Source organism: Anoplolepis gracilipes, chromosome 1 (assembly GCF_047496725.1).
Source record: "Anoplolepis gracilipes chromosome 1, ASM4749672v1, whole genome shotgun sequence".
Lineage (NCBI taxonomy): Eukaryota > Metazoa > Arthropoda > Insecta > Hymenoptera > Formicidae > Anoplolepis > Anoplolepis gracilipes.
In genome coordinates, this window is record NC_132970.1 from 12,031,478 (window position 1) to 12,044,269 (window position 12,792).

Genomic DNA, 12,792 nt, shown 5'->3' on the forward strand with positions numbered 1-12,792 from the left:
AACGTTGTATTTTCATGAAACATTGCAAATCCTTTGTAGTTTTTAATAATACAAAACGTATACTCAACTCTAGCTTTATTTTTAGATGTTTGTTGATTGTATTACACCCATCAAAATACATTTCTTTATATTTTAAAAAATATTTTTCTCTGCCGGGAGGAAGAGAGGCAAGCGCCTTTATATGTCTAGTGGCCTTTTTGTATTTTTTTTCTTACACTTAATTTGCTCTAATATTTCAACAGCATCACTAACTAATTAATCCTACTTAATTAATTAATTAATTAAGAAATTAAACATTATTTCAATTATATAACTTTTAACTAAATTTCTATAGATAAAGGGATCCAAAAGCTGTTCTATATTAGCGACCAAAATTTAACCTAATATGACAATATATTTGCTTAATATAAAAATTTTGCAATTTATACACACAAAATAAGATAGATTTCTTGCATGGAAGAATATTACTGAATTTTTAGAAATGACGTCTAACGTGAATATGTGTTTCAATCTCGCACTCTCACAGATGCACGTGAGTAATTTTTTGTAGATTTTGAAAATCTTTTTTACTAGGCTTCTAAAGTCATTTACTAATATTTTGTTATATTATTTCAAACGCAAAACGCGTACGCTATATCTCTTGCACAAACATACCGTAGAACATTTTATATTAAATAAATATTGTTACGATGTAACTGTTATCTTTTAATTTTTAACGTTTTTTATATGAAATTATTAGCCCCCGCGTGTTGTTTTTATAAGTACTTTAATTATGGAGAAAGATTTATCAATTCTTGTAGCCAAAAAAGAGATTTTCAAAATCTGTAATTTATGTTCTGTCGATAATTTTGGATCCCTTTAACAAGTCGTGTGTTCTCAACGTTAGTTTAGATTCCTAAACTTATCATTAATCGATGTGGAAATATTTTTGTTAATTAATATTTTAATTGTAAAGCTGTTTTTCATAAATCTTCTTTAAATTGTTTTAATAATAAAAGTAATAAGCTCAAATTAATAAGTATAATTATTAATCAGTAAAGAGGGTTAATAAGATAGAAGGTGCAATAATTAGACCATGCAACACAAGTATTAGATTAATATATAAATGTTTGAATATAACACGCTACGTGCGCATGCATATGTGATATGGCACCCCTCCCCCCCCCCACACACGCACGCACCATACGCACACGCACACGTACACGCACACACACATTATAAATATATTTTTTCCACAATTTATATACATATATATATTAACTTATAGTTAATATATATATTCAGAAGCAAGCATTTTTGAAGCCCCAATTTTACTGACTTTAACCCATCATATCTTTTAGACTTTTGATTTTTGAACTCTATGCCCGTAGATTTTTTATCAGTACTACCTAGACTACAACATATTTAAATTTCAGCCAATTTGACCGGGGCCGGTTTTACACCTATAAAATGTGCGGGATCCTTTGCAAATTAATGCAAACGATCTTTTTTTTTATATTATATGTATGTATAATAATGCACACATTTTACCAATGTTATTTTAATAAGCATATATCTTCTTCTATTATGTTTCGTTGAATTTGGTGATAAGCTGTTTTCGTAATTTATTATAATAAAAATATATGGTACAAGCAAGCAGTAATCAAAGTAGTAAAGATATTAGTCTATAATTGCACTATGATAAAGTATATAAAAAATGTGTCATTACACATAACAAGTGCCGAAACATTAGATCAATAAGAAACATGATGAATGCAGAAACATGATATAAATAACGAAGCTGCAAAGTAATGTGGTTTAGTATTTTATCTTTATATTATATAATAATAGAACGTTATTAATTATTACGTAAAATATCACATTGAAAACATTTAGTAACAAAACATACATAAATAATATTAAAAAGGAAAAAAAAAAAATTATGAAAACATATTTCATTGAAATATTTCACTAAATTTCTTTAACACTATCTTATCAGAAATGCTTTATGAGATATTTTATTGTGAATCGAAGTTTTGTGTGGAAAAATATGTACACAATTACACAAATATTAATATACGCGATAAAGAGTTTGCATGTTATCCGCGCGTATATAACACGAAAACATTAGTCGTGTGGAATAGCAGTTGACCATCGTATTTCGATGTGTAAAGTTCTTGGCACGTGTCGTTCAAACTTCAGTAACGTCATGTACATATAAATATTTGAATAATAGATTTCTGTAGAATATGCATATTATTTTTTTCTTCACAATTTTAATTTCATTGTGTAAATAGATATCAACATGGTATATATAATAATCGCGTTGTCGGTGATCGTGGGTGCTTTAGGTATTTATTATTATCATCTGTTTAAAGATTTAAACTTTTTTCAGACACATGGAATACCACATAAAACGCCTTTCCCAATTTTGGGGAACATGGCAAGACTGTTCTTTCGTCGTGAATCGATGGATGTCTTTATCAAGAATACATACAATTTACATCCCGAAGCCAAGTACGTCGGTTTGTTTGATATGAGAACTCCAATTGTGATGATTCGCGATCTTGATCTCATTAAATCCATCGCTGTAACAAACTTTGACTTTTTTGCGAATCGTCGCGCTTTCAACGAGGAAAATCAAGAATTAATATTTCGCAAAAATTTATTTGCTCTCAAAAGAGAAAAATGGCGGCAAGTACGGTCTTTGCTGAGTCCAGCTTTCACATCCAACAAAATGAAAATCATGTTTAAATTGATGTCGGATTGCGCCACCAAATTTAGCAATTACTTGGCGCAAATGCCAGAAGAGAAAAGGGTGATGGAAATGAAAGATGTTTTTAGAAGATACACGAATGACGTAATAGCTACTTGCACCTTTGGCATCAGTGTTGATTCCATGAGAAATCCGGAGAACAAATTCTACATATACGGCAAGGAAATGCCTAATTTTAGCATTATCCTTTCCTGGAAATTTTTCATATTTAGAAGCATGCCTTGGCTGGCGCGAATAATTGGATTGAAACTTTATTCTGAAAAATTAACAAATTTTTTTCGAGATATCGTAAAAACCACAATAAAAACTAGGGATGAGAACGGTATTGTTCGTCCAGATATGTTACAACTGATGATGGATAATAGAGGTAAGGATGATAAAATAGAATTGACTATTGACGACATGCTAGCCCAGTCATTCCTTTTCTTCTTGGGTGGCTTCGACAGTATTTCTCAGATAATGTGTTTTGCCGCTCACGAAATTGCGATAAATCAGGATATACAGGAAAAACTTCAAAATGAGATCGATAAGGTTTTGGAAAAAACAAATGGACAAGCATCATACGAAGCAATTAATAGCATGGAATATTTAAATGCGGTGATTGACGAGGCCCTCAGAAAGTATCCAATTGGTTTGATGGCAGATAGATTATGTTTGAAAGATTTCGAATTACCGCCGACATTACCGGGAATGAAACCCTTTACTGTAAAAGAAGGTCAAACAATAATGATACCGATTTATGGACTTCATTACGATCCTCAATACTTTGAAGAACCGGAAAAGTTTGACCCCGAAAGATTTTGCGCAGAGCGGAAGAATAATAGTTTGAATTGCAGAGCCTATCTTCCTTTCGGTTTGGGTCCGAGAATGTGTATAGGTAACAGATTCGCGTTGTTGGAAATAAAGGTTCTGTTTTTTCATCTACTAGCACGTTGCGATCTTAAACCTTGCGAGAAAACATCGATACCGCTCAAGATCATTAAAGGCAGCTATAATTTCAAAATTAAAGACGGTTTCTGGTTGAATGTCTCAACGAGAGCAAATCCGCATTATACTATTGCTGTTAATGTTATGAATCCCAAACCGTAAGTAAATTTTGTTAATTTAACTAAATCATCAAAATTTATAATTTAATTAATTAATTGAAAAATGCAAAAAACTACTTTCTGCTATTTTCTTATTATAATTATTAACGTAATATGTTTAATATTATGTTATTTTATAATTTAATTAATTAATTGAAATATGCAAAAAATTACTTTCTGCTATTTTCTTATTATAATTATTAACGTAATATGTTTAATATTATGTTATTAATTATTATTTAACAAGAAGTAAAATAATTCCTAATTTATGATGTTTTAATTTTTCGTAGATAATTTTATCTTTTAGAATTCATAAAATCTAAAACTTTCGTGTTGCAAATATTAATAATCTTTATGAAATAAAAACACCAATGGTAGAAATAGGATGAGGAGATTATTTCAAATATATATATAGCTGTATATTTTATTTATTTTTCAGATAAAATATATATGGGAAAACAATTAATGATGAAAATAAAGCAAAAGATTTATATCTCGACTTTTTGATAATGAGATATTTACGTTGCTAATTCAAGCGAGTAATGGAGATGAAGTGATAATGGAGACAAATCATCTTTATCTAGAAATTTGTAGTAAATGTTAATGTAATTTGAACAATGTAATAAATATACAGGATGTTTAAAGGTGTTAATAAATACAGAGCTATATACATTAATATGTAAGTTCTCTTAATAATAAACAAATATTTAACTAAATAAAATTTTTTTTATTCTATAATCTGTTAATAATTGCGTGAAATAGTATTTGAATTATATTCTTCGTTTGCTTCTTTATTCTACACATTGTAATATGTATTATTGCACTGAATAAAAATTTCTTATGTGTTAAAAATAAAGCTGTTATTATCTCTTGACATTATTAATGAAGATAAAAAGAGACCCTATTAAAGGATTAAATATGAAAAAAGATTAAAAATCAAGTAATACTTATTATCTCGTTTCGTGATTGTAAATCAATTTTATATCGCTAATTATCTTTTGTTTGAGGCAGACAACTGTGCAATTATTGTTGTCGTGATAAACGTTTGTTTTTTATCCGTTTCGTTGTAGGTATTTTGTAAATATTAATTTTATATAGTTTGCTATATTTGATAATGAAGGTATATATATATATATATAGACAATTGAAAATAGGCGATATTAAAAATAGTTATATTATACAAAACTGTTAATAATTATATAAAAAGATTCTCATCAAGAAATAAAAATAATAATTAAGAATACAAGAACTTTTGTATAAATAAAAGCTGATAATTAAGAAATCAATTACATACGTATATGTATACATAATTGACAAAAATTGTACAAATATTTATGATAATATAGGCAAAACTATTAAAAATAGCTACAGGTACAAATTTTAATTTTATTTAATAATAATTATACAATATTACAAGTTTGCTCTAAAAATTACAGAATAATAAGAGTTTCCTTTTGTAAGTGTTATACATATATGTATAGATCCGTCTGTTGACAGAGGGTTTCCTGACCTAGCGATATAATAGAGGAGATTCTGCGCGAGAGCTGAACGAGAGGTCTCTCTGGCATTGATCAAAGAGGATCTGCATTGGTTGCACGTTCTCACGCACAGTTGCACGGTGCATAACAGCCGTATAATGTATTCGGCTATGTGATTCGGCGTTTCCAGAGACGCGATACGAGCTTGTGAATGCCATTTTAATGAGCGGTCGGGAGCGACGGTGACCGCGGCAGTCGCCGATGCTCTTGCAAAGGAAGCGCGCGCGCAAACGGACCTCTCGATGGACACAAACCGACTTCTATTAAATAAGTTGCTCGCGTGATGCTTGCCATAGTGCTTGCTACAGTGAACCAACTGGACACTTTGTTGCATTTGATCCATTTGGTCATTAGATACGGTTATCCTTCGATGCTACGAGAGATTCTTGTAATTTAGATAATTAGCGGGCGACTGATAATTATCGGCCAATTTCTGTATGCGGTTAATGTATTATAATTAGGGCTTGCTATTATATGTTTAAACGAAAACAGTTAGTTAGCGTTTCCGTTGATTTGGAAACTTCTTTTTTCTGAATATTTTCAAATTTATTATATATATATATATACGACTTTTGTTCCTTTTTTAAGTATTTTGATTTTGTAAAATATATTTTATCACACGTTGAAATATTTATCACAGATGTAGTTATGTTGTTATTAATTGCATGATTACGCGACATGTAATGTAAATAGATATATTAAATATACAAGTGTTTTCGTTTAAACGTATAATAGTGAACTTTATGCGTAAACGTTTCTCTACAAGTAAACGTTTTTTTGAAAGTAAATATAAATAAATGTTTTACGTTTATACATATATTTGGAAACTGGAATAAAATTAGAAACTTAATACTTATAACAAACGGTCGGTGACAACCAGTTTTTAAATTTACTTATAATTTATAATCAGAGCTTAATTTATAATACATAACTGTTAACTATTTTATATGTTTATATGTTTCACATAAATTTGTAATTAGATAAATATGTTGAAAATACTATTTAATTTACAATGAGAATAGAACATTAAATACTTTAATATTTTTATACTTATTTTGTTTTTTAAGTGCATGAATAAGTTTTGAATTATAAATATATTGCTTGCCTGATTTCTCGTTGAGAAATATTTTCGAATGCGAAAGATGCACAAACAACTGTAATCTACATGCAGAGAAATGCAGCATTATAGAAGTCTGGATTTTCAAGATTCATATCAAGTTTATTTTAACTTTATTTTAATCAAATAAGATATTTCTTCTTTATCTTTTTATTTATTATTGATATTTTTTATTTATATTGATAACTGTTCAAAGTCAATAACTCGATTTTGCTTTAATAATGAATATCTTGGGGAAAAAAAATTATAGAATATTCGTTAAAAAAAGAAATAAAAGCTAAAACTGTTCTTTAACACCTAATTAATGAAATCGTGCTAGAATTTTTTTTTAATTCGGTGTTCTCTTGGACAAACTTTTGAAAAATTTGTTCAATCGACGGACGTCGCTTTCTTACAATGTTATTTTGTAACGAATAGAAAAAATTGAAATTTATTTAAAGATTCTAAAATTAGAAACTTCAAGCTTTAAAACGTTTTTTTATTGATCTTATGCCGATTATTTTTAAAGAAGTTGCAACTATAATACTTGAAAATTTGTTTTTTATATGGAAGAAAGTGGCCCTTTAATTTTTTTGCGTAGTGTCTATATGTATATACATACATGTAAGCGAAAAAAAATATATATCGGTTGTGTCGCACGTATATTTACCATCAAAGTATCTGAAATGTATAAAGATTCTGAGATGTATACAAATTATTCGATTAATTTTGTAGGCAACTATTTAATAAAGTTAAATAAATTCAAAATTTTCTTTATAAATAAACACAATATCGCACATGTATCTTATTATAGAATGTATTATAGAATGTATTATGTCAAATATCAAACTTATCAATCTTGTATATTTTTTATATCAAATTTATAAATAGACAAATATGTTAAAAATGCTTTCTAACTTAAAATGATAATAGTTGAACAATGACATACTTTGATTATATATATATTTTTTTTAAATGCGTAAATAAGTTTAGAATTATAAAAATGTTGTTTACGCGTATCTTTGAATAATATTTCGAGATCCGAAAGATGCGCGAACAACTGTAAGCTATATGCAGAGAAACGCAGCATTATATACTCTTGCATAACCAATATATGCAAGTCTGGTTTTTGGATCAAGGTCTCACATAAAGTTACTTTATTTTAATCAAAAAAAATGTTCCTACTTTCTCTTTTTAGTTACCATTGATATTTTTTATTTACATTGATAACTGCAGCATTGTGTATGTGAATAAATAGCATTTAATCAGTCATTTTTATATTTATATATTAATTTAAGTAAAAATATATTATAAATAATAATAAAATAAATTTAAATAAATTTTTGTCTTTGTTCTGATATAATACATTAACCTTTATTAATATTAATAATTTCGGTATATTGTGCATTTACACATATTATAATTACATTTATGCATAAGTAATACATACTTATATCATTAAGTCTTTAATATTAAGTTGATTGTTTAATTAAAATTCATTTTGCATTAGCACAAAAACGTAATAAACTTTAATCGAAATGGAATCTTTACAGAATGCGTATCGTTAAAGATGACATCATAATTATAACCATACACAATCTATCATAAATGTTCTCTGAATGATCAAGTTTTAAGTATCTACAAAGGCATATATAAATATTTATAGATTTAACGAGTCAAATTTTCAATTGTTAGTTCACATTTGTGACTATTCATAATTTTTATCAGGTTTTTTGTAAATATGGTGTATTGAATTTATAGGTTTATAGATTTATACATATATTAATATTCGAAGTCTGATATCTCGAGAAAAATATTTTTACAATTTGAAAAGCTTGCTATAATTACTATGACAAATTGAGTTCTGCAACTATTATCTATGTATCTTGTCAAATCTCAAAGAAACCAAAAATTAAATTTAAAATTCTTGTATATATATATATATATATATATATATATATGTATATAAATTACTTCGTATCACATATCGAATTAGCTTTTTATTGTTTTATTGTCATACATTAAAAAATGCTTTCTATTTTTATAAACGACGGATAAAAACCATTATACAAAGAATGCATATTATTAATTTTATATTATATATTTTGAAACAAGTATATATTAGATTTTTTCATTTTAGTATTACAATGATCTAAATATTAAAACGGTGCATAAATGTATTTTAATATTAAATTTTTTAAAAATATATTATAGTATTCTAAAGATTTAAAAACTAAAAGTAGTATAGTAAGGTCATATTACGAATAATAAAATATATTTAGAATATAGAATTATGTCGGAATCATGTGCGTAGCATAAATATCTATTTACATTTATCTGAACAACTAGTCAAATTCTGACATCGACGATCAAGGAGAGTTCTTGTAACAATGATATATTGCCATATAATATTAGCGTTGTATTTCTTAAAAAATTATTAAAATTTATTTATAGATATATCAAAATCAAGGTAATTCGGGTAATTGGGGACATTAATATAAATATTTATAATTTGCAAAAGTAATGTTATTGTAAGGTTAATAAGTGCGAGAGATGGATGCATAAAAAGAGGCATAAAAATTTAACTATGAATTTTTTTACAATGGCTAGGTAAAAAGAAATTCGAGTGAAAATGAATGTTGTGCTGCACAACATTTCTTTTAACTCGAATTTTTTTAATCTAAGTTTCGAAACTCATTTCTAATAGTTCATAAATATTCTTTCAGGCAATTAATATTTCATGAAAGATAAGAATGGTGATCTATCTAAAAGTAACGTGCCATATAGATTTTCAAATAGATAAGATAAGGTATCTAATTGAAATAGCCATCATCAATTCAAATAATATTAAGGGGACCCCCTACTGTGACGGTTCGAAAAAACAGCTAATTTTTAAATGCGGATCATAAAAAACCAAGCAACATATTAAATTGCAGTTTTGTATTTCGTTTTAGAACATTATAAACTATAAAAAACAATTGTAATAATTAAGAAAAGGATTGTTATAAATGTCTTAAAACATTTTTCTCAAAACGTCATTTTTCTAAATGGTGTACACGATTTCTCAATCTCTATTGATCCGATTGCAATCTGATTTTGCACACATCTTTATTATTATATTCTTTAAGCATTAACGGACGATTTTGTTAAAATTTTTTTATTTTACGAAAGTTATAAACAAATAAGTGACAAAATTTTTCGCGAAAATAGGTATTTTCTTTCAAAACTTTGTTATTCAGCCAATTTTCAAAAAATTAAAAAATGGCTCCGTTAATGCTTAACAATTGAAGTATAATTAATGAAACAATTTGGATCTTTGGTTTCAGATAATCCAAAATTGAGTTATCAGGTACACCATTTGGCCTTTAGTAAAAAAAGCCCATCAATTTGAAAGTGTCTTAAGACATTTATAACAATCCTTTTCTTAATTATTACAATTGTTTTTTTATAGTTTGTAATGTTTTAAAACAAAATACAAAACTGCAATTTAATATGTTGCTTAATTTTTTTATGATCTGCATCTAAAAATTAGCTGTTTTTTCGGACTGTCACAATAAGGGGTCCCCTTAACACAAAGCCATAAAGTCATATATCTAAAGAAATAGTGAAAAACGATTGTTCGAAAAGTTCTAATCTAGAAAGTTTTTTCTAAGAATTTATAGAATGTGTCTGCAACCCTCGCTTGTATGTACTGACCAATCAGAATGAAGGAATTTTTGTTCTTTCTTTTAAGCCAGTCAAATCCTTAGAAGCATTTCTGACATAAAAAAGGATGCACCTGCAGACTGGCACTATTGTAGAAACATAAAAGTCACTGCATTTGCAGACGCATTGCGACAGTGCTAGGAGTACTATGTGAGCTCACATGTATAAGTTATATAAACGAAATTAGATAAAAACCTACCAATTAACTACGTTATTTTTTTTTGTGCATTTTTAAAGTTTTTTTCAATGGCTAAGATAACATGTTTGGCGGATGAAGTGATTCAAATTATTCTGGGACATGAAAACGTTAGCATTGAGGATGTCTTGAATTTTAGTTCCACGTGTAAAAGATTCCAGAACATAATATTCTCAAAGAAGTTTTGGAAAAAGAAATTTTATTACAGGTATATCTTCTTATTTATTATTTTAAAAGTTTAAGACTTTTACATTAATATTTATTTTACAGTCTTTTTCTTTATTCGATAGACTGCTCTTAATTTCCAACACCTTTGAATATTTATTAAACAAATTAAATCACTCTCGAGACATTATAAGTACAGAAGCTGGTCATATTTTTATAATTTATGGACTTTCAAATAAAATTTTATAATTATTGGCAATTAATTATAATTTTGAAAAAATTCTATACATATAAAAATTATTATTAATAGAACTATCGAAATATGATCTTCATTTTTGTACTTATATGCGTCTGGCGTCTCGCGCGATTTCATTTTTTAAATAAATATTTTAATAATTTTTTGCATAGAAGTTTTTGTAAAACTATTGTAAAATTCTTAAACTTTTAAAATTTGATAAAAAAAAGTTAAAAAATCATCGAAGAACAAAGTGAGAGGCAATGTGAACTTGCATTGTCTCAGGTCTTTTTTTTATTTAGTGGTCAGCTATCGTCAACTATTTGTACTTAATCATAGATTAAGGTAAAATAAAACTATAGCTGTGTTCCAAAATTCACTGCTAGTACTGCCAGCATATCGTCATCCTTGTTGTTCACTAAATACTAGACAAAGATAATAATATGCTGGCAATACTGGCAATGAATTTTGGAACACAGCCTATAAAGCACGCAATGCTTGCTGAATCACACCATAATGGACCAACCATAATTTCGGTATAAAAGAATTGTTAAATTATCGATGCTTGGAATACGATTCAGTATGAAATAAGCATTATATGCCGTAGGCTTAAAACTATTAAAAATAAGGTGAAAACTCTCAACAATTACTAAGTTAAAAAATTCATATTTCTACATTAAAAAGTATATTGTTCTTAGTATATTACTGATAATGTGGAGTTGTTTTGTATAATATTTGACCATTTTTTATCTTAACTGTAGGTGTCCTTCTCTACAAGTAAAGTATAATACAAATAAATGGGAAAAAATTTTTGACAATTCAGATTTTAAACAACAAATAAAAGCAGGTGTAAAATATTTCGAACGCTTACAGTATTATGTGTCTTTAATGGCAAAAGATGGCTTATGGCATGATGACAAAAAAGAATTGGAATGTCTCCTGCGTTCCATAGCCGAAAATTCAAAATCTTGTACTTATAATTTTCTTGTACATGAGCTAAATAGAATAGTTGCTACACAATCGTCACGGTAAAATTTAATAAATTAAATAGTAGTATTATAAATATTAATGTAATTGTACATTCTAAATGTGTAAATATATTTTAGGAAACCCGGTTGCTATTTAACAAGTGCATATAACTTTGGCATGATTATTCGATGTCTAAAACAATATCGATTAATGTATAAACAAAACAAATTTATAAATATGCCAGAAAAAAAGCAGCTTTTAGAGCGCCTATTTACTATTGTAGTTCAATACTATATACCACATATACCTATTTCCGTTATAAAAACGTGTTTAGATAATATTACGGAAGAAGTGTTATCTCACCTTAAAACAAAATATCCTGCGCATTCAATATTCTCAACATCTACTGATAAATTATTTGATTGGAAAAACAATAATATCAACGACAATTTCTGGGATGAGACAGAAGCAAGGCAAATTATGTGTACTCTTGAAAAATTTATTTCTGAATTGAATCAAGTTAAATAAATGGAACTGTGGAGAACAGAATATCCAAATCTAAATAAATGGGAAATACTTTGGGTAAGTTATTTTAAATTATGTTAAATTATATAGTTATATTTTGTTTTGCTGTGCAAATATAAATATGTTTTATATCTTACAAAAAAAATAGGTTTAATAAAATTTTATTAACATAATTTATATATCAATATAGCTTAAAGAAAAGTTTCTACTACTTAGTATCACAGTGTAGCCAGAAGGCTTGGCATACACTGCGTTTTGGCAGTATTAACGGATGAAGGACCAGATGAAATGAGAGATGACCCAGCTATTACGATTATATGGAAACCAAAATAGTAAGTATAACTTTAAGTGAAAAATTTTTTAATCTTTCTAGAATATTGGTATAAATTGTTTTAGTAATAATCAACAACTCAAACAGTTTTATTATCTATTCAGTAAATTTCGATATGTTTTCCACTAATGACATATGTCATAATGACATAACAAAAATGTCAATATTCTTCAATTTATACATTTCATCCAG

General features: G+C 27.3%; 1 protein-coding gene across 1 annotated transcript; it reads left to right on the top strand.

Annotated features, from left to right (window-relative positions):
• The first annotated feature begins 2,179 nt into the window (after nt 1-2,179).
• On the top strand, nt 2,180-4,399 carry LOC140670968 (cytochrome P450 9e2-like). Its single transcript, XM_072901916.1, has 2 exons — nt 2,180-3,840; nt 4,280-4,399. Exons 1-2 carry the CDS (start codon nt 2,285-2,287, stop codon nt 4,281-4,283), a joined length of 1,560 nt encoding a protein of 519 aa, XP_072758017.1. The 5' UTR covers nt 2,180-2,284; the 3' UTR covers nt 4,284-4,399.
• Nucleotides 4,400-12,792: the final 8,393 nt, after the last annotated feature.

Coding starts and splice junctions, on each gene's coding strand:
- LOC140670968 (XM_072901916.1), top strand. CDS start 2,285: ATGGTATATATAATAATCGCGTTGTCGGTGATCGTGGGTGCTTTAGGT.